At 28.1% G+C, this 22,258-nt stretch overlaps 3 protein-coding genes across 3 annotated transcripts; 2 read left to right on the top strand and 1 right to left on the bottom strand.

Moving 5' to 3' along the window:
* The first annotated feature begins 244 nt into the window (after positions 1 to 244).
* On the top strand, positions 245 to 2,236 carry LOC113867918 (probable endo-1,3(4)-beta-glucanase ARB_01444). The gene has a single exon (XM_027503428.1). It carries the CDS (start codon positions 245 to 247, stop codon positions 2,234 to 2,236), a length of 1,992 nt encoding a protein of 663 aa, XP_027359229.1.
* A 6,338-nt stretch (positions 2,237 to 8,574) lies between these two features.
* LOC113867212 lies at positions 8,575 to 11,963 on the top strand. Its single transcript, XM_027502353.1, has 5 exons — positions 8,575 to 9,036; positions 9,112 to 9,405; positions 10,020 to 10,101; positions 11,229 to 11,293; positions 11,466 to 11,963. The coding sequence occupies exons 1-5, from the start codon at positions 8,740 to 8,742 to the stop codon at positions 11,763 to 11,765; spliced, it is 1,038 nt and encodes a 345-aa protein (XP_027358154.1). The 5' UTR covers positions 8,575 to 8,739; the 3' UTR covers positions 11,766 to 11,963.
* Positions 11,964 to 13,641: 1,678 nt separating this feature from the next.
* LOC113867211 (protein trichome birefringence-like 19) lies at positions 13,642 to 15,696 on the bottom strand. The gene is made up of 2 exons (XM_027502351.1): positions 15,212 to 15,696; positions 13,642 to 14,719 (listed from the first exon to the last, which is right to left on the bottom strand). Exons 1-2 carry the CDS (start codon positions 15,668 to 15,670, stop codon positions 13,922 to 13,924), a joined length of 1,257 nt encoding a protein of 418 aa, XP_027358152.1. The 5' UTR covers positions 15,671 to 15,696; the 3' UTR covers positions 13,642 to 13,921.
* Positions 15,697 to 22,258: the final 6,562 nt, after the last annotated feature.

The raw sequence follows: 22,258 nt of genomic DNA, 5'->3' as shown, positions 1-22,258 counted from the left end.
TAAATTATCTGTAACTATTATGTATCTATATTCTCAGCTAATCACCAGGCAACACATGATGGTATTTTTTAATTTAAAAAAAAATTACAACTCTACTATATGTTGTATAGTAATTACCCAATACCATGAAATATAAATTTTACTATTGAAACCTCTAATAATTTATCTTTCCCAACACTATAAAAGCCACAAGTAATCACCACCATAATCACCATTTAAGCATTCACCACCATCTTCACCAACAATGGCAAACACTCCCTATATCTTCCCACAAACACAACAATCCACTGTCCTCCCTGACCCCTCCAATTTCTTCTCCCAAAACCTTCTCTCAAGTCCACTCCCCACAAACTCTTTCTTCCAAAACTTCGTCCTCGAAAATGGTGACCAACCCGAATACATTCACCCTTACCTCATCAAATCCTCAAACTCTTCTCTTTCTCTCTCATACCCATCTCGCTTGTCTAACTCAGCTTATATATACCAAGTTTTCAACGCTGATCTCACCATCTCATCCATGCCAAGTTCCAAGGGAAAACACATTATCTCTTCCTACAGTGATCTCAGTGTTACCTTGGATATCCCTTCTTCCAATCTGTGCTTCTTCCTTGTTAGAGGAAGTCCCTTTTTGACCATGTTTGTGACTCAAGCAACCCCTCTTTCCATCACCACTGTGCATGCCATTACCTCATTCTCTTCAAATGAGTCACTTACCAAGTTCAGCTTTCACTTTGACAACAATCAAACATGGCTCCTTTATGCTTCCTCTTCAATCAAATTGAGTCACACCCTTTCTGAGATCACTTCTGAAGCATTTTCTGGCACAATTCGAATAGCTTTGTTGCCTGATTCTGGTTCAGATGCAGAGGTTATTCTTGATTCGTGTAGTTCTTGTTACCCCGTGTCAGGTGATGTTGTGATCAAAGAACCGTTCTGTGTGGAATATACGTGGCAAAAGAAAGGTTCTGGTGCTTTGTTACTGTTAGCACACCCTCTTCATCTTCAGCTTTTGGTTAACAATGGCAGTGATGCCTTTGTTCTTGATGATTTCAAGTATAAAAGCATTGATGGGGATCTTGTTGGTGTTGTTGGGGATTCATGGCTTTTGAAAGCAGATTCTGTTGTCGTATCATGGCATTCTACAAGGGGTGTCAAAGAAGAATCCCGAGATGAAATTGTTAAAGCACTTGGGAATGATGTTGAGGCTCTAAATGCATCAGCAATGGGTACCACTTCATCTTATTTTTATGGTAAATTGATAGCAAGGGCGGCACGGTTGGCATTGATAGCTGAAGAGGTTTTCTTCTTTGATATGATTCCAAAGGTTATAAACTTTTTGAAGGAAACAATTGAGCCATGGTTGGATGGAACTTTTCAGATGAATGGATTTCTACATGACAAAAAATGGGGTGGCATTATTACCTATAAAGGGTCTTCTGATCGTGGTGCTGATTTTGGATTTGGAATTTACAATGATCACCAATACCATTTGGGATACTTCCTTTATGCCATTGCAGTGCTTGCCAAAATTGACCCATCATGGGGCATAAAGTATAAGGCTAAAGCCTATTCACTTATGGAAGATTTTATGAACTTGGACACAACATCAAACTCCAATTACACACGATTAAGGTCCTTTGACCTTTACAAATTGCATTCTTGGGCTGCTGGGTTAACTGAGTTTGCAGATGGAAGGAATCATGAGAGCACAAGTCAAGCTGTGAATGCATATTATTCTGCAGCATTGATGGGTATGGCATATGGTGATGTCAATCTTATTGCACTCGGATCAACACTCACAGCATTGGAAATTCATGCAGCACAAATGTGGTTTCATGTGAAAAATGATGGACACATGTATGAGACTGATTTTACAGAGGAGAATAGGATCCTTGGTATTCTGTGGGCTAATAAGAGAGACACTAATCTATGGTTTGCTTCTGGTGTTTTGAAAGAGTATAGAGTTGGTATTCATCTATTGCCCATATTGCCTATTTCTGAAGCACTTTTCTCAAATATTGATTATGTGATTGAACTTGTGGAGTGGGCTTTGCCTGCTTTGAATAGGGAAGGTGCTAAAGATGCATGGAAAGGGTTTGTGTATGCTTTGCTTGGAATTTATGATAATGAAAGTGCGTTGAAGCAAATAAGAAGCTTGAAAGACTTTGATGATGGAAACTCTTTGAGTAATCTCTTGTGGTGGGTTCATAGCAGAGGTGATGGAAAAGATGAGTAGGAAGGATTTGGTTGTTGAATATGAACATGCTGCTTGTTATATAGTTATCAATAATATTATGCCAATATGTAAAGGTTCCGATATTTAAAAAGAAAGTCATAATAATGTTAAAATAATACCGTGCATTGTAACATATATCTATAAGAAAGTTATATGTAATATTCTTGTTTTTTTTTTTTATAAAAAAATTATATGTAAATATATATATAATAAAATCTTCTTATACCGATATAAATTTAAAAATTTTTATACTAAATTTAAACCTATTAAATATATATCAAATGAAATATTCAGATTTAATGTTAGAGTTTTTAAACTTACATAGATATAAGAAGTTATAAATTTGTGATTTGTTATAAATGATTTACTGTAAATAATTTTTTTTAGTATAATATATGTAATTTTATTCTTATCAAAGGGTAAGTATTATTCTTCCAGCGATATTTAATGTGATGATATGATATAGATAATTCATCTTTTAGTATTTATTTTATTATTTCATCTATACATGTATCTAGCAATGTCTTTAACTCACCTTTTATATATTAAGGGTTTTACTATCTTTATTATCTGAAAAAACTTAGCCTATGTTTATTTTTATTTTTTTCTGATAAGCAGCCTATGTTTAATTAACTTAAATTTTACAAAATAATTATTTTTGTTTCTAAATTTCCTCTCAAAAGGTTGACAAAATAGAAATAATAATGTTTAAAATAAATTAACCTAAATACATATATAATTATTTGAGTAAGTATTACTTTAGGGGGAAAAAATGTAATAATATTTGAAAGCTACTAACTATATTGTGGATACTTTCGCCTCAAACAGTATTTCTAGGAGTGTACTTACAAAATAATCATAAGTTTTTCAACTTATAATATCTCATTTGATTAAGGGATTAGCTCGACTTGAACAACCTTAAAAATTAAACTGACCAATTAAATTGATTGAAAAAAGTTATATATAATTGTTAAACTGTTATATCTATTCTTTTTACATTATTTCATATATATTTTTTATCATATTATCTATCATATTTTTCTTTTTTCTCGGCTCATTTAATATTAAAAAAAGGGTGTTAAACTATCTTTCTCATTTCACATAAATTGGCCTCTTAACGAACTTCTTAACTTATCTTTATTTTTAAAAATAAAATATCAAATTAGTCTTAAAATTATAGGTTAAATATTCTAATCTCTAAAATTTTATTTTATTTTTTACCTAATAACACTTTTATTCTTCATATTTTATTTAATGTGTAATTTTAGTTTTACTAATTTTAATTATTTATATTTAGTTCTCATATTTTTAATTTTTAAATTAAATTTATCTCTCCAAAATTTTATCAAATAATTTACAAAAATAGAACTAATATTTAATACTGATTAATACAAGTTTGCAAAGATAAATATATTAGAATAATTAAATAAAAATTAAAAAAGCTTTTATTATATTTATTTAAATCTTATATATTTTTATTAATTTATACATATTAATTATATGTCATTTATTAATTATTGGATAAAATTTTAGGGTGAGTAATAATTTTAAAAATTAAAAAACTATACGACTAAATTTGAGCAATTAAAATTAAAAATAATCAAAGTAATTATAAGTTAAAATATAAGAAAAATATAATTAAGTTAATTTCACAGTAATCACCATAGTTCTTGTTCCTTTTTCTTCTATCCAAATCAATACTGCGGCGGTGCAACGAGGGATGCAAACTCGTAATTATAAAACTTTATTGGTGTTTTCAATCACTTATTACAAAAATAAATCTAAATGGGCATTGTTTATTGTATCATTGATCTAAGGAAAATATTAATTAATTTTTAAGAATATTAGGTAAAAAAGAAACTTTCTTCATGGATAATATATATATTTCTCAACAGTAACCAGAGTTTGTCCGCTGTAAATTGTTGTGATTAGTACTCATTATTTTTCAATCTTATCTTTTTTTTTCGATTTCCTTTTTATGACAATTTTCTTTACCTTTTGTTGTTTCTTTTTTCTGGTTGTTGCGATTATTATTATACCAAGAGTTATATGTGGTATAATCTAATACAATAAAATAGAAAATGAATGTTCAAGCTAGATAGATGATATTTCATGTAGAGTTTAATCGGATATTGTATACAGTGTTCGTTCACCTTCTCATGATAATAATAATAATAATAATAATAATAATAATAATAATAATAATAATAATAATAATAATAACAATAATAATAATAATAATTTGTGAATATATATATATATATTAATTTAAATTCATAATATTTAAAATAGAAATCAATTTTTTTTTATCCCAAACTGCAAAATAAATAAATAAATATTAAATTTTGTGTTTTGAACTAAATCTTGGCGTAATTAGAAATTTATGGGTTTTTAATTTTGTTCAAAACTTGAAGAAATCAAATTTAAAATTTAAAAGTTAAGATAAAATTCATATAATTATATTTAGATATTTGGATGAATTTTTACATTTTATTAGTTGATGATTTAAGTCATAATCATAATAATAAATAATAAATAAAAAGAAGTGAAGTGGCAAATTAAATATGTTAAGTTTACTTTAGATAATTGTTATTATTATCATTATCTTATACTTTATGGCATATAAATTTAGAAATTGTATATTAATAAAATATTTTGTTTAAATATTAAGATATATTACAAATATGAAATTATGTACTCTAGACAATGATTTATTAGGAGAATAAAAATTAATTATTTTAAATTTTATTAAAATAAATTAAATCGAAGAATACACATATAAAAAATTAAAATAACAATACATAAATTATTTTATTAATCGCATTTTATAAATTTAGATATATTTTTTTTTATTTCTGTAATAAAATAAAATGAATAAGCTAGTTTTTCAAATAAAGTATAAAATAAATATCTTTAAATTCTCTTATATTTTTATTTTACTTAATTAACTCGCTTTAATTCATATAATAGTTTTTAATTGCGATATATATATATATATATATATATATATATATATATATATATATATATATATATAAAAACTATTTTAATCATTCACATGTTATAGAATTACAAAGATATCAAGTTAAATATATTATATACTCAAAGATTTTTTTAAAATATTTGATATTTTCTTAATTTTTTATTTTAAAATCAAAATATTTTTTAAAAATTTATAATAATATATAAATTATTCTATCATTTATATATATTATATGATTGTAAAATTTAATTTTTATTCTATTTTTTTATGAAAAGATAAAAATAAAAATATTTTTCTTTAAATTATTTTAAAACACTGAAAATTTATTTTCATTTTTATTTTTAATTTCTTTGTTTTACTTTTTAATACTCCTCCCATTTTCGAATAAATACTTTTTAATTTTTTGTTTAAACTATGTAGCTTGATTTTCACACATCAGATGAGACAATTTTAAAAAATTTTAGAATCTTTTAAAATCTTTCTAACTCTTAGAGGGATGTATTAGTTTAGAATTTCATAAGAATTTAAAAAAAAAATTAAGTAAAAAAGTCTATTGGTATTTAATTAGAATTTTATTTCACTTAAAAATAATTTAGTTGTATTCAATCTAGATTTTTAAGATTTTTTAAAGAGTAAATTAAAATTTGTTGATATTCATTTAAGATTTTTTACAAGTTTAAAATAATCTATTGGTATTAAAAAAAATATAAAAATTTTAAAAGATTATTGTATTAGAAGAATTTTGAAGGACTTTTTAGTGATATCTATAAATACTAAATTCATAAAACAATTTCATCAAAACACATCAGATTTTGGAAGATTATTTGAAGTAATTTTTCAAGTGCTTTAAGAATTTTTATGAGTTTTTCATCTCTTTTTTTTCTATGCTTCTGTCTTTTCTATTTTTTTTCTCTGCTAATAATATTGTACTACTGCTCATATATAATATTGTATTACTGTTCCTATTCCATTCCCTTATTTTGTAAAAATGTAAATGATAGTGCTAACTAAAATTAGATAAAGCACAAAGTTTTTCCCTTCCTTCAAGATATGTACTAATTATAATTACCTTACAATAAAAATTATAATTAAATTTTGCACTACTATATTTATATTTTTCATATGATGAAGTGTTATATATGCTAAATTTAGGATTGCATTGGAGCTATTGACGGGACACATACTTTAACAATGGTGAGGGGGCGAGATGTAAGCTGTTGTCGTAATCGTTATGGAAAGATATCACAAAATGTATTAACCGCTTGTAATTTTGATTTGGAGTTTATGTACGTTCTTAATGGGTAGGAGAGTTCGACTCATGATTCTAAGCTACTAAATGATGCTATAACAAAGAGGAATGATCTTAAAGTGGCTCAAAATAAGTGGTTATTTTTTAAATAATAATAATAATAATTATTATTATTATTATTATTATATATATGTTGTATATGTAATTAGGTAAATATTTCTTGGTTGATAGTGGATTTCTTAATCAATGTCAACTTTTAGCTCTATTTTGAGGTGTAAGATATCATATACAAGATTTTGTAAATTTGGGTAAGAACCATAAAAATGAGAAAGAATTGTTCAATTTTTGTCATGCATCTTTAAAAAATGTGATTGAGAGAATATTTAGTATTTTAAATCAGGATTCATAATTTTTAAGTCAACATCTCTATTTTTATTTAAGACACAAGTAGAATTTGTATTAGTATGTGCAACACTACATAATTTTCTTTTCAAAAAATGTTCTTTAGATGAATTTCCAATTGAACTGATGGATCATCTTTAATATTTTTTGTTAATAAAGATTATAATTTTGAATCTATTATTCAAATCCAAGAGCAAAAGCAAGAAGACGCCAATACTTAAAGGACATGTATAACTATGGATATATGGGTGAATGTTATTTAAGAGAACATGATATTACAAAGAATTATTATTATTATTATTTATCCACACATCGTTGTATTTTATTATTTTTGTCTTTGATTCTTTTTAAATTTAAATATATAAAAAAATATTAAACTATTTATGTCAAAAATTCACGAAATTCTGCAAAATCTACAAAGTTATGCAGAATTTATTAAAATCTTAATTTTAAAATCTTACAGAATCTTGCAAAGTCTTAAAAGTTATAAAAATCTTGCGTAGTCTTTAAAAAAAGTCTTTTAAAATTCTAATCCAATTAACCTCTTTTATAATCTTTATTTTTTTTATTTTTAATTCATAATTTGTTTATAATTTCTATTTTTCACTTGGCCTATATTTAATTAACTTAAATTTTACAAAATAATTAATTTTGTTTCAAATATTCGTTTCAAAAGGTTGACAAAACATAAATAATTATTTTAAAATAAATTAAACTAAATACATGTATAATTATTTGATTAAGTATTATTTTAGAAAAATCAAAGTATTTAAAAGCTATTATTTTGTGGATATTTTCGCCTCACACGGTATTCCCAAGAATGTACTAACAAAATACTCATTAAGTTTTCAACTTATAATATGTGACTAAGGGATTAGCTCGACTTGACCAGTCTGAGAAATCAAATTGTCCAACTAAATTGTTTCAAAAAATCATATATATAATCCTTAAATTTTCATATCCATTTTTAAAAATTATTTTACTTTTTTATTTTGTTATCATATTATCTATTGTATTTTTTTCTTTTTTTTTCTCTGCTCATTTAATATTAAAAATGGTGTGTTAAACAAATATATTTCATTTCACATAAATTAACCACTTATAAAATTTTTTAACTTATTTTTATTTTTTAAAATAAATTATTAAATTATCAAATTATATAGGTTAAACATTCTAATCTCTAAAATTTTAATTTGGTTTTACTCTTTTAATCTTCATATTTCAGCTTAGGAAGTAATTTTAATTTTACTAATTTTAATAGTTTATATTTAGTTTTCATTTTTTCTAATTATTGAAATTAAAATTTTCTCTCTAAAATTTTATCAAATAATTAATAAAATATAATAAACACGTAATATATAATTGATTTATACAAATTTATAAGTTAGATAGAATTTTAATCATTCCCTTTTTAAAAAAAATATTAACGAAATGGTGTGTTTCATGTGTTTTTTAAATGAATATAACTTAGATTATGTTTTTGGAATGATTTATTTTTAGTCTGTTCCTTAAACGTAAACATGCGTCGTTGATACCATTCTTTTACCATTCACCACTGCTGATGCTGACGGTCAACCCTGTCACCACTTTTGTTTTTGATTTTTTTTTTAATTAAAAGTTTAACTTATTTATTAAAAGATATAATATTTAAATATTTGTATTTCTTCTACAATTTTGAATATACCTTTACCATAATATTTAATAATATTTCTTTATTTAGTGATTGATTTAAGACACTGATTACCAATACCTAATCCCCAATTTTCGAGTGTGAATCCAACGATCATCAAAATGAGATATATCGGAACGGAAAATTCTTAGAAAAAGAAAACAAATCTGAGAAAGTGATTGAAGAGTGTGTCGTAAAGCATGGCAGGGTTACTGGCCTGGGCTGCAGATGTGGTGGGTGGAGGCGGAGGAAAGGAAGAGGAAGAAGAAGACGGCGTCGTTTCCAGTATTCCAATTCTCTTCTCCGATGATCAGCAAAACTACGTTAACGAACTCGATCGAAAGGCGAGCTCTCTCCGGCGTTCGATCCACGATCTACGGCTGAGATTGCCTCCCCCTGACATCTCCCAAAGCCTCCCTCATCTCCACGCGCACTCCCTCGCTTCCAACGCCGCTCTCACTCTCCAATTAAACGCCCACTCCTCCACTCGACAACAGGTTTCGTCGCAATTTTCGTATTTATTATTTTCATTTCTTATTTAGTTATTATTATTAATTTGGGCTCATTCACAGGCCCATCTTAGAGAGGTGACGCTGAAGGAAGAAAATGGTGCGTACGAGAGCGCGATATTCAGTTGCGAGAATAAGATAAAGGAGAAATTGGAAGAGCGCGATATATTGAGGCGGAAGTTGCAGGAGATGGATGAGATTGAGAAGAAACTCAGAGCTGAATTGGAAAGCCATGCTTGGGTTTCTGATGGGTGGGGAGAAGAAACTGAAGAAACCAAGCTCAATTCTAAAGATGCTGATGCTGTTGATGAGGAATTGGTTATGCTTGACAAGTTGGAAAATAAGAAGAAAGAACTGGTTTGTTTATACATTTAATCATACAGTTTAACATATTATTATTCGGCGCTTAAAAAGAATCTACGTATAGTAATTTTTTATTGATAAATAAGATAATGCACCAATAACATCAAATCGTCTAATTTCTAATAAAAATTTATTATTTATTGATTTCTTAATAGGAGTCTATCTTTGGACATATTTAACTTATCGTATACAATTTTGCACGAGTTAGACAAATTTATATTAGAAAGCAAGATAATGTATAAATAGTATTAATGTTATGATTTTCAATAAAAACTTACTGTTTATTGATTACTTACTGTGTGTATTTGGCACAGTTTAGAAAAATCAATTATTATTTAATACTCAAGTAACAATGTCTTCAATAATGAAAAGTATGCCTGAGGTCATGAATGTGCATTTGTATCTCCCTTTAGGGGTTAATTTGATTGATAGAGTACACATTGAAGGACTAATTTGACTGTCTAAATGAATAATCCGGAACTTTGGGATTGGGGGTAGCATCCGTGATTCAAAGACTAATTATGATCAATGCCATGTATTTCAGGACTGGTTTAACTTTTTATTATATTGATTCTGTTACCAAATTAATAACCCTTTTTTCGTTTCAGAGTGCAATGGAGGATACTGTACAAGAGTTGGAGAAGAAATGGGCTCAAGTGCAGGAATATGCCCTTAAACAGCCTTCCCCAGGTATTTTATATTTGTATAGTGTTGGTATATATTTTTTGATGGTGGAATGTTAAGAGTAGGAGTAAATCTACATATGGCAATGGAAGATCAAATTTTAAATCTGGGATCTCTTTCCTTCAAAGTGGGATATTTATCATCTTGTGCGGTTCTGCCAAGATTTCTTATTGTAGTTCTTTGAACTATAAAAGGAATAGTGATAATTATTAATACCTGGATTATGTCAATTTAAAAGTGTGATGGATTAATTCCCCTTTTATATTATGAGTTTATTTTTTGATATCTGAATGATAATGCTTGTTTTAATCTGAAAGCATGATTATGTCCTTTTTTCTTTTTTATTTCTCGCACATTGTTTATTTATTTTTCCTTTTTGCTTTAGGTGGTATTTTTTGGGGGGTACTTCTGTGTGCATAGGTAATGCACCATTTGGAGCCATTGAATTGATCACACCATGAAAATATATCATAAACTCATTTCTAGAACAAAATGTCTAAAACCATAATTATGTATGCAGAGTTCTTAACTTCTTTACATAGGTTGAGTCTACCTTGATGATGCTGGGTTAGATGATTTCTTGCTTTTGGTGTTTTCTTCAAGCATTTATCTGTGCTTGAACCAGTTTTGGGAACTTCCGGACTTCAGTTTAAATACTTCCTTGACGAATTTCTTCTAATATGGTTGTATCCTGCCATTACATTGACAATATACTAATAGTTTTCAAAATGCTGATAGAAAGTTTGGTTGGATTTATTTCAAGGGTCTTTCTAGGCTGGACATGCCAAGGGACTAGGTTGTTTTTTTTATTTGATGTATTTTCCTTTTCTTTATTTCCCCTTATTGTAGCTTTGGGAAGATTCCTGATGCTCCTGTTTTTGTATTCATCTTTTTTAAAGTTATTATAAAAAAAAAGAAGAAAGAACCTGGTTGAGGAGATTTTAATCTTGTTCCATCTCTTAATAACATTGGATACTGTTTCATCATTTTCATGTTCTTAGAAGTGCATATAGCTTATTGGGACCTGAATATAATTTCTTATTGTTTTTGTTGTGTTAATCTGCCAGAAATTTTGTACACTTAAGAAGCATCTGCACGTATTGTTTTGGCTTTAAAACATTCTTGTTCTGCAGTGCAAAGAGAGAAGACATTGGATAAACAGCTTCATGGTCTAATTGAGCAACTAGCAATTAAACAGGTGCTTTTATACTTCACAGTATATGCTTGACATATAGGAAACTGCCTGTGTTTACAATACTGTTTTATTCTCCCCTTTTTTCAAGAAAAAAAATTGGAATAGCCAGTTAATAACTGTTTGATTGATTATTCGTGAAAAAGTCTAGTAAAGTGCCTTATTCTCTTGTTTTCAGGCACAAGCTGAGGGCTTACTTAGTGAAATTCATCTGAAAGAGATGGAGCTGGAAAAATTGAATGGGCAGTGGAGACAAATTGAAAGCTACAATTCAGAAGTGAATACTGCTAGGAATCGTTTTGGTAAAAGCTCCTTTGATAAGGTACATGGTTTGTCTGATTATGATGGTCATCAGAGGCTTCCATACCATTCTGCTGGCAAAACTGAAAGCCAGCAGAGGCTTATGCTGCTGAGGTCGGCATTTGTGCTTTATATTTTAGCTTTACACATACTAGTATTTATCAGGATATCTTTTTAACCAGCATTGGCACATTAAGATGACATGTTAATTTTTACTGTCCATGATTGAACCTTTATTTGTACTAATTAAAAATGTCCTGCATATACAAAGAAGTTTGTGCAAAATTCTTATTCATGCTTTGAAGTTTGATCAAAATGTTGCATGTGTGTACAGTTAAAGTTGAGGGAAAGATAAGTACAATAAAATGTAGTTGCTATACCCGAATATGTGCAGAATATAAAAAATAACATATGATATGATATCTACCGTAAACTAGAGTTAATTTGATTTTACTGTTATGAAAAATGGCGTTCAAAAAAGAAGTGACCAGTGATACTTACCGAGTGGCTAAATCTAACCAAGATTAAGCAACATTCAAATTTATATGTTGAGGCTCAAGTATTTCTGAAAAATGACAGTTCAAATTTAGTTCACACTTTGGAATAAAATAGGGGTTTGTCTAAGAAATCCCATTACTCCCATTTCAGGTGGACTAATGAAATTTTATAAATAAAAAGTTGATATAATTTTTAAAATAATGTCAACCTTATTAGTCCATCTTGGATGGGCAGCCTCACATGCTGAAGTCGACATTGTCATTTTGGCTTCGATGAAATTGCTTATATATCATACATCAATCCTTTGCATAATCCATTGTCATATTTGAATGTCTTCATCAAGATCATAAATGTGAGATCAAGCATTGCGCAATCCCTTGCAAGGCCCCCGAAGGCTCTCCCCTGTTTGGTCGTCCTTTTTTCTTATCTACTTCGTGTATCGGTATGATAGTTCTCGCTACTCAAAGTGGAGTCACTTCTGCCCACAAGTTCACGCTAGACTTTTACCAGTGATAGAATGACAAGTTCAGTATCTTCTTCACAAAGATTCTATGATTACCAAGTTACAACGGTTTTAATTATCTAGGGTAACAATTATATGGGAAATTAAAGTAAAATAAATTAATAAGTATATTAATCAAACCGGAATTAAATAAGCGATGAAATTCTTAATGAAATTTTAATTAAGGAAATTCAATCAATTAAACATGGAGGACATGCGATTTACTAAATCTAAGTATATTAAACATTAAGGAAATTTGATTGCAGTAGTATCCTTGAGTTTATTGAAATTGAGGTAATACTTTTAACCTTTGTTGTAAGTATTGGAATATGGAATTCTTTGAGACTTTTGTCTAAACTCTCAAGGACAATGTCAAAACATATCATCGAACTTACTATATACAATTTAGCTTCTCTAAGATTTTAGGACAATGTCAAATGAGATAAAAAAAATTTCTACTTTAAAAACAATTTATCTCCTAAAATCTTAGAGAAGCTAAATTGAGATAATTTCTTTAAAATTTTATCCAAACTTGAGCTTATTCAAACTCATATACAAACAAGTAAAACAAACTTATACGCCAAAGCCTAGAGTAATGAATTCACCAATTCTTCAATATCAGCACTGCTTTCAGGTTACTGCGCCGAAAAGTTATATTGTAATAACCATTGGGCTCTTCTTGCACGAATGTGCTTGCTTGCAATTAGGAGACAATGGAGCTTCTTCGGCCCGAATGTTAGAATCAAAACACGTGATAGAAAAATAGAAAATCAAATGCGTAATACTGACCAAAAAAAGAAATAAATTTACAATGGTTTTGTTATTTAAACAACAAAAAATTGATATTTTATACCATTGTATCTATCTCATTTAATTTTTATCTTTTCTATATACACAGATTCTAAAAATATATTTTAAGGACAGTTAAAAACTATCAAACACGTAAATCAACTTACAAAAATTATTCCAGTTTAATCTGTAATTTCGAATCTAAGTCTCAATAAATACAGCTGTGTTAAAGACTCAAAGAAATAGTTTTGTCACTCGTAGTTCAAATCAAATTGGTTTTTATTAGAAGATATTTGTGATTTATTAAAAAAAAAACACCTGAAAATATCTACTTCTGATGACGTGTAACTTTGCATATACATCATATATTTAATTATCTACATTGGATAAATACATTCAGCGAATTCTTTCCCCATTCCCTCCCCCCTCTCCATTTTGTATAATAAATACAGGTAAAAATAATACAATATACTTTGCATATCCAAAGACAGAATAATAATATCTTCCACATGGTCAACATGGTAAATCCGATGTTCTAAAAAACTCTATAGCTTTGAACTATAAGATGCATGGCTTTCCATATTCAACATATATTGCAAAAACTCATTCCATGTATCAACAGGGCCTGGTATACACCAGTGAACACAGTCATTTAATGTCACATTTTTGTCTTTGGAATGTCCATAGTTGTTGGGATGTCCATCAGGTCTCAACAACATAATTTCAGTTGTGTCCATCATTAAAAACTGCAAACCCCTCTTTGTGGCTTCTTTTTGTGCTTCTCTAAACTCCTCCACTTGTGTCAAATATGTCTCTAGAATATACCCATCTAACTTCATTTCTTCCTTGGTAAATGGCCTTGTCCTCACACAATTCCCTCCCTTGTTCCAATCTCCATTCTCAAAGTGGGCTGGAGAGAATGTCCTTAAAAATGTGACACCCTTATATCTTTTATGATTTGTTAGAGTTCTAAATGCAGTCCTAAAAGCTTTCCTATATCCATAGTAGTGAGCAAGGTCTTTGACATTCTCCATTCCACATTTGTTGCATCCAACAAGTTGACCCTTTTCATAATACAATAGGGGTCTAAAGAACCATTGTCCTGCTGAGATGATCACAATGTCAAAGTTTTCAACTTGACTAGCCCATGCTTCATCTGCCTCATCTAAATACAGTCTCATGATGCTGTTATAGGAATGACCACTTTGGTCAGCATCATTGCTTCTCACAAAAAATGGAGACCACAGTGTTCCAAGGGTGAAACTGTAATCAGCATAGAAATACCGTTTGAAATATGAAATATCTGATGAATATCTATGAGAAATGTCCTCAGGTTGAGACACCTGAAAGAGTAAACCACATTTAGGATTGTTAATTATTAGTCATCTAAGTAGGACTTCAAATGTGAGCATGAAAAGCAGCTCATTAACAAAATTTTCGCTCATAAGTACAACTAGTAAATGATGAATTAAGACAATGGGGTTGTGGTAAAAATACTAGCTATCTTCTGCGGTAGTGAGAGTTAAGCTTTAAATGAACTGTACGAGAAAAAAGTGAGTAATAAAAATGAGGATGTTAAGATGCGTGTTGTCATATGAGAAAGAATAAGATAAAAAATAATTGTATGAGGACATACTGAAGAGACAACTATTGAGGAGAAGATAACAAAAAACTGGTTAAAGTGGTTTGAATATATCCACACCAATGAAGAAGATGATGTGCATGATTTGTAGCCCTATAAAGGAAGACCAAGAAGAATTTTGGACGAAATTAAAAGAGATCTTATGATAAATATCTTTAAGAATTTGGGTGTGAATTGATGAGTGATGACTTACATGACTTAAGAGACACAACAAAGACTGCATCTGATTTCTCCCAACTGAGTCCCCAACAAATGCCATCTTCTTTCCTCTGACAAGCCTTAAGAATTGAGTTGCATTGAATAATGGAAGGTCACATTCATCTGGTTTCCACCTCCAATGCAGGTACTCTCTGTCAGGTCTCCCAAACTTCATGCAGTTTTGCTGGTCTATTATCCAGTTGCATGTCTCATTGTTGTAGTAAGGTTCTTCAGGATAAGGAATCCATCCTCCAGAAAAGATGTTACATTGTTTTATTTCTGTGTTGTTCAAAGTTCTGACCGCAGATATCTGAGGAGTTGATTCATGTGAGTTTCTCATAAGAGAAAGCGGAAGCATTACAAGAAGCAGAGTGAATGGTAACAGTAAAACACTTTTGGCAGTGGAAACCGTTGCGTACTTCCCATTGAGAATTTCATTGGCCCGAAACTTCATTGCTGAGCTATATTCTGAATCAAAGAGCTTTGCTGAATAGCTCAAATAAATAAATATGAACTTTATCCTACTGTTTGGTTAGGATAAACTTTTAAAGTTTAAATTCAGTTTTAAACTTAAACTCTATCAAAGTCTTCTATATTGCAGTTAAATCACCTTCATTAGTTCATGATGTGTCACAGTCTTGTTGAAATGTCATTGTTCAGTAATGGTACTCCGATGTGTACATAAACAAAGGGAGAAAAAAGAAAAAACAAAATAAGAAACAAAATTCTCATTTTCACTTTTTATTTGTGTGCCCACTTTCAATGTTTTAGTTGTAAAGGTGGAATTGCTTTTTTTCTAAACTGAGCTATAAAACACTCTGGCTTCTTTTCAGCTTCTAGATTTGCATAACCAATGGTCCCTGTGCTTGGTTCTTCACATCTTTTATTATGTATGGATAAGGACAAATAAGCTTTGTGGCTGCTGGCCAATTCTTAAATTACTAAGTCTGAATGATAAAAGATGTCAAAAACTACAAAATAAATAGAATAAAATTATTTTAAAAACCAGCAGAGGGAATCCAAGAATAAAAAGTTGCTTTTGCACTCAGGTTTAGTAGGATTTGCCAGTTTGTGGAAGTGTCAAAACCAAAAATAAATGGAAGAAACTAAAACTGGTAAGAAAGATTTTATTATTATTATTATAGTAAATCACACTCACCCTCCCTGAGGTTTGACAAAAATTCACTACTTTATGTAACAAGATAATACTACGTATCCTTCTTGATTACAGAAATCATCCCTGATTTCTTATGCCAATATATGAATGGGGAGATGCTAAAGTAACATAAGAAAAAAGAAAGATGTAGGTGTAATTGTATTAAACTTTAAGGGGTGCAAGTGTAGTTTGCCCATATTATTTTATTATGAAAAACAGTTGTTGTTTATTATTATAATAATATAATTTTAAGTAAGCATGTACGGCTAAGTAAGTAGATCTCAAGTTCTACCAACCAGCCTCCTTCCAAAGCATGAATAGTAAAGTTTACGCTCAATGCATTTTGTACATGTTGATCAAAGAAAAAGCAAACTAGTTTCAGCAAAGTTAAAAAGAAAAGGAAAGATGAGATGTTTCAGGATTGAAGAACAGAACCAAATTTCAGCCCTGAAATATTAATTGTGTCTCCTTTATTCCCTTTTAATTTTCTATCCATAAACAATTATGGTCTAATTTTGATGAATTTTCAATATAGAATATTATTAAATTATTGGCCTTTTGGTTACCCTTGTTGGATTACATGTTATTTATGCACTGAATAATGCTATATACATAACTAATTGTTGTGTAACATTGAGAGTCACTTTGAACATTGTCATCACATGCCCCTCTAGGAAGAGGTGATCTTTCAGTATTTTTCTTATCAAAATCAATGATATGAAGGAACAATTTGTATTCATTTTTTGTGTTTTCCATTGTTGTGACTCTATCATTGTTCATAGCAAAGGCATATGAGCCCTATATTTGAGATGAAGTTTGGAAGAAAGTAGTGGTTTAGGGGATAGGAATATTGCCGACAGATTGTTGATTTTCAACAGGTGTTTTTGTCCAAAATTTGCTGCATAAAAGAAAATAAAAATATTAAAAGAGAAAATATCATCACCTGTGGTCCATATATGTTTAATTTCTTTTAGAAAATAAGACCAAATGGTGGGTTCGGGAGAATGTTACCTGAAGTTAGCATAGTTTGGAAGGATGTGGAGGGAAAGGGAATAAAATATGAAGTGATGAGAGGGAAACATATAAAACCCAACAAATCAATGACTTTTTGCAAATCATCCATTGTTACAGTGATTGCATAATTATTCTTTTTTTAAAAACATTGTTTGTGTATGTTTATTGCATTATAACATCCAAACCACCATCAAATCAAAGTCGGTTCAATTTTTATTCATAATATCTGCAATGTATGCATTCTCTATATTTTAGATTTCATCTTAATTATTGAAGTATATCCTACTTGTGTAATGCAAAATTTAGACACTTAATTAAAAATAATAGTTTAATCTTTTAAATAAAAAATATTGGTAGTTCCATCCACCTTCAACATGATTCTTTTTTAAAAAAATTCTATGTACCAGAAAGAAAATATTAAAATAGAAATCTTGGGAGGTCTCTTTTGAGCTAAATGTCTTAAAAGATTTACCTTGATCAAAGTTTCTTTAGGAGCTTGCTAAATCGACATTGTTAGATTGTTATTATCACAATTAATAGCTTTGATTAATGCGTTTTAATGACTATTTAGATGAAGTTTCGTATTGGAGTATCTCTCAATTCAATTTGACAATAATTTCTGGGAATACCAGTTAAACTAACTTTTCTTGTGGTGGGGTACTCATGGTTCCATGACAGCCCAAAACAATGTCCAAAGCTTGGTGGTTAAGATATCAGTTTCGTATTTAATTTTCTAAAGATATGGAATCAAGCAGAAGCTTGAATTTTAGCTACAGATAATAATAATAATAATAATAATAATAATAATAATAATAATATGTGAAACTTCAATTTGATTCCTTAAAAAATTTCAATATCAATTTAATATTCCTGTTAAAACTAATGATATTTTTTCATAGAAGTAAATCATTGTCAATTTTTAAGAAGATCAAATCAACGTCATTTTCATTATTTAAAGATTAAATTGATGTTTTAGCACAAAAATGAGCAGCACTTAAATCCTTAAAAAGAAGGGTTTACTCGTAAGTTAAAACTTGGCCATTTGCAAAGCTTGATGGAAAGCTTTTGTGATGATGAGTTTGTGAAGTTCTGAAAAGTTTCAATTAATTCCTCTAGCAAATTTTAGACTTTTGAACACTTTCGATTTGAGTAATCTCATAGGGGTAATTTCTCTTGAAATGATTGTGATTCATTTCTGAATTTCATACAACTTTGCCTTAGCCTTTGGCTTCCCTTGGCAGTGAAGTCATTCTAGACACATTTTTTTGTTTCCAATTTTCACATTTCACGTTATGTTATATTACTCAGACACATGTCATACTGATTCATTCTTGTTACACGCCACCATATATGTTTGAGGCTTTTATATTCCGCAAGGTGTTAAAAAGATTCATCTAAATGCTTTAATGGAAAAAAAAATGTATCAAGATAATCTTAATTCTAGAATGATTTGATAAAAGTAGCTTTGAACAACTAATGGGTAATTTTTTTCCTTTTTCATTTATGTATCTTTTATAGGAAATAATCTTGTTGGAGTTGAGTAAGACAATAATCATTATTGATAGCAAAGTTATTCCTTTGAATATTGAATTCACTGAATTTAAACTTTAAATAGTGATAGTTAATGTTTTAAAGTAAAGTCTCCATTCGAATATTGTATATAAAAAAATTATTAAAAAACTAATTTAATCAAGTTGGAAATATTTGTAAAATTCCTTTTTATGAAGGATAAAAGAAGGTAAACTTTGAATAAATAGGTATTAACACATGTTGAATCCATTAACACAATTAGCTTGGAGTACCTTTGCTTGATGCGATGCAGCACCTTTCTTTTGACTCAAACACATTAAAACCGAAATTCTTGATCCAAGTACCCATCATCTAGCTTAAATTAATTTTCCTAAGTTAATTACATCCAGAAAATGAGAGATTGAAGATGCAGAAGTATCACTTTTTAACTATTCTTTTTCCCTTTGTGAAAATGAATTTGGGTGTGGCTAATCACTGAACTAAACTAATCACAAGTGTATCAATGAGCTAATAGGCCCACATGAGATCAATCATAATGTACTTGCTTTTATGGATTCAATTTTTGTCTTTATCATAGTTTCCTTTCCTTCCTTCTTAAGTCTACAAATTAAATACCAAGGAGTTGTAGATATTAAAAGCATATAAATATTATTATTTTTCAGCTATCTTATCTTTTTTTTTTTCAATTTTATTAATATTTTGAAAGATAATTCACGTATTATGATTTTACAGAAATACTTCAAAGGTTTATTTGAACATTGCCTTTCAATAATTGCATCACTCGTACCCCTATTGCTTTGCGTTTCAATTAACTAAAAGGACTACTTTTATTTCAGTAAATATTTATCTGTTGGATGAATATTTTATGGAAATGCACAAAAATAAAAGCTATTGTTAGCGTTTACTATTTTTCTTTATACTATTTTCTTATCTTATGTTTTTCATATTGCCATGTGTTAAAAGAGAGAAGCTTAATAAGCATAATTGAATGAATAAATCATATTTTGTCCCCTAAAAGATGCAATATCAATTACATTAAATTCAAAAGATAATAAAAACTACTATTTTTTTAAAAGATAAAAGTATAGATCAATTCAGTCTTTCTTCAAGAACCAAATTGGTATAAAAAATGGTATTTTTTATTTCCATGAACGAAAATAATATTACTATCTCTTAAAAATTAATACAATTGACTTCAAGTTTTTTAAAAACTAAAATGATATTTTACTGGTAACTAAATATTACATCAGTGCTAGCTGGAACAAGTAAAATCAATGTTACATCAACTTCTTTTTCTCAAAGAATCAATACGTAACCCCACTTATGTGAGCCCCCTTCTGAGTGTCATATAATGCCAATGCTTCTATGTGGATAAGAGTTATTTGCAAGCTTGATTTAGGATATGTTTGAAAATATAATTGAAGTATGTCTTTATTTTATAGATTTTATCATAAATTCTTTTAAAATAAATTAAAAAATATTTTACAAACAAAATAAAAAGAAACTACTCTTTTTATTTTACAAAATTTTAGATTACTTTATTTTTTGTCAAAGGGCAAAGAAATGTAGATAATTAAATGAGCAGTTAATTAATTAGTGGGTCAAATATCAATCATGGGTAAAACTAAAGTTAATTAGTGAGAGTAGGAAAGAATAAGGATAAAGCTATGGGTCATGGAAAAGCAAAATGCTATGATCTACCATGCAATCATGTGAAGACAGAAAGGCATAAGCATCAGAAAGTGACTTGGTGTCAGAAGCTTAAGGAAATGGACAAGCAACAAGGATGCATGAGATGGCTATATTCCACATTAACAATGGTGGGGTCTATGAAGTGTGTTAGATCCATCCTTTGGATTCATAGAAAAGTGGTAGCAGTAGTAGTAGTAGTTGCCATGAAGGCTACTACTTGGATTTGATTTTGAGGCTGTTAGTTGAGTGCCATTATTTGGTGTTGATGTTTCACAAAAAAGGTTTGTTGTAGTGGGTTTTCTTTTTAAATTTTGTTTATGCTCTTTTTGTATTTTCTATTTGACCCTTTTGTTTTATCTGGTGATTTAATTACTTATCAAGGTTAAAGGATTTCATCACTAATGATATTTATGCATATAAAGAATCAAATATAAATATTTTAAGGATCTCTTTCACAATTGCAAGGATTAGATAAATTATAATAATAAATTATTAAAAATTACCTAGTCCTGATTGAAATTGTGAACAAGGATTATTGTTAAAAATTTTAGATTTATTTCTTTTTACTTTTAATTCTTTACCCAACGTTCTTACATGTTAGCATTTATCATTTTAAATGTATGCTGTATTTGAGTCAAATTCATATTCACATTAAATATTGATACTTTAATAGATCATCTACTCTACTTTATGTTTATTAGATTAAAAAAAGTGTGTCGTGATACCTAAATCTTTTTTTGATAGATATTGTATCTAAAAAGTTTATACCAAAGAAAAGACATTTAATAAGTTAAAAAAATTATTATATATAATTTATTTAAATTTATATTATTTATAACATGATCTTTATTATTGTTATTTGTATATTAAATTTTTATTTTCTTTTTCTATTATTTTTTTATAAATTTTTAGTTTTAAATAAAATATAATTCATATTTAAGTACTTTCTATTTATTATAAATAAAAATAATTATAAATAATATATTAATTTAATAATTAAATATTAATAATAAAAAAATTTAAAATATAAAAAATATATTAATATAATATTATTATTTTATTTTTAAATTTTAATTTATTTAGTTTTAACTTAAATACTTTTTAACTTATTTAAATATAATAAATATAATAGTTTATTATTAAATAAATTTATATTTAAACACATATTTAAATATTATTAATTAAAAATTTTCATGTACAGTATCCTAAAAATTATGAATACTTTAAATTTACCTTAAAAAAAAGTACTTTTATGCTTATATTGCACATTTTACGGTATTTTTTATTTAATTTATTTTATTTTATTATAAAACTGAATGAACTAACCATATGAGGAAAGATGTGAAAAAAGGAACATTTTTAGTCTATGAAAATATTTTTTTATAAATTTATAAGCATAAATAAAAGATAAAAATATTTAAATCAATATTTTAATATTAATTTCTAATGCTAAATCTTGCACTTTTAGAAAGCATCGTCTACGGGTCCCATGTTCAGGAAAAAAGTATAAAATTTATGGATAATTCTTTAAATATTATTCATATTACTTTTTTATTAAAATTAAAATCTTATTTAGAAAACATTTAAAATTTTAAATATTAAAAATTAAATTTAACTAAAAATAATAAAATATATTAAAAATTTATACTT

The sequence above is a fragment of the Abrus precatorius genome, unplaced genomic scaffold, assembly GCF_003935025.1.
Source record: "Abrus precatorius isolate BTA unplaced genomic scaffold, Abrus_2018 Scaffold5, whole genome shotgun sequence".
In the NCBI taxonomy this organism is placed as follows: Eukaryota; Viridiplantae; Streptophyta; class Magnoliopsida; order Fabales; family Fabaceae; genus Abrus; species Abrus precatorius.
This window is presented reverse-complemented; position numbering and strand designations above follow the sequence as displayed.

Excerpts from the sequence above, each read along its gene's own strand:
- LOC113867918 (XM_027503428.1), top strand. The coding sequence starts at position 245 with ATGGCAAACACTCCCTATATCTTCCCACAAACACAACAATCCACTGTC.
- LOC113867212 (XM_027502353.1), top strand. The coding sequence starts at position 8,740 with ATGGCAGGGTTACTGGCCTGGGCTGCAGATGTGGTGGGTGGAGGCGGA. Across the intron at positions 9,037-9,111 it reads ACTCCTCCACTCGACAACAG|GCCCATCTTAGAGAGGTGAC; the intron begins GTTTCGTCGCAA and ends GCTCATTCACAG. Across the intron at positions 11,294-11,465 it reads AGCAACTAGCAATTAAACAG|GCACAAGCTGAGGGCTTACT; the intron begins GTGCTTTTATAC and ends TCTTGTTTTCAG.
- LOC113867211 (XM_027502351.1), bottom strand. The coding sequence starts at position 15,670 with ATGAAGTTTCGGGCCAATGAAATTCTCAATGGGAAGTACGCAACGGTT. Across the intron at positions 14,720-15,211 it reads TGTTGTGTCTCTTAAGTCAT|GTGTCTCAACCTGAGGACAT; the intron begins GTAAGTCATCAC and ends TTACTCTTTCAG.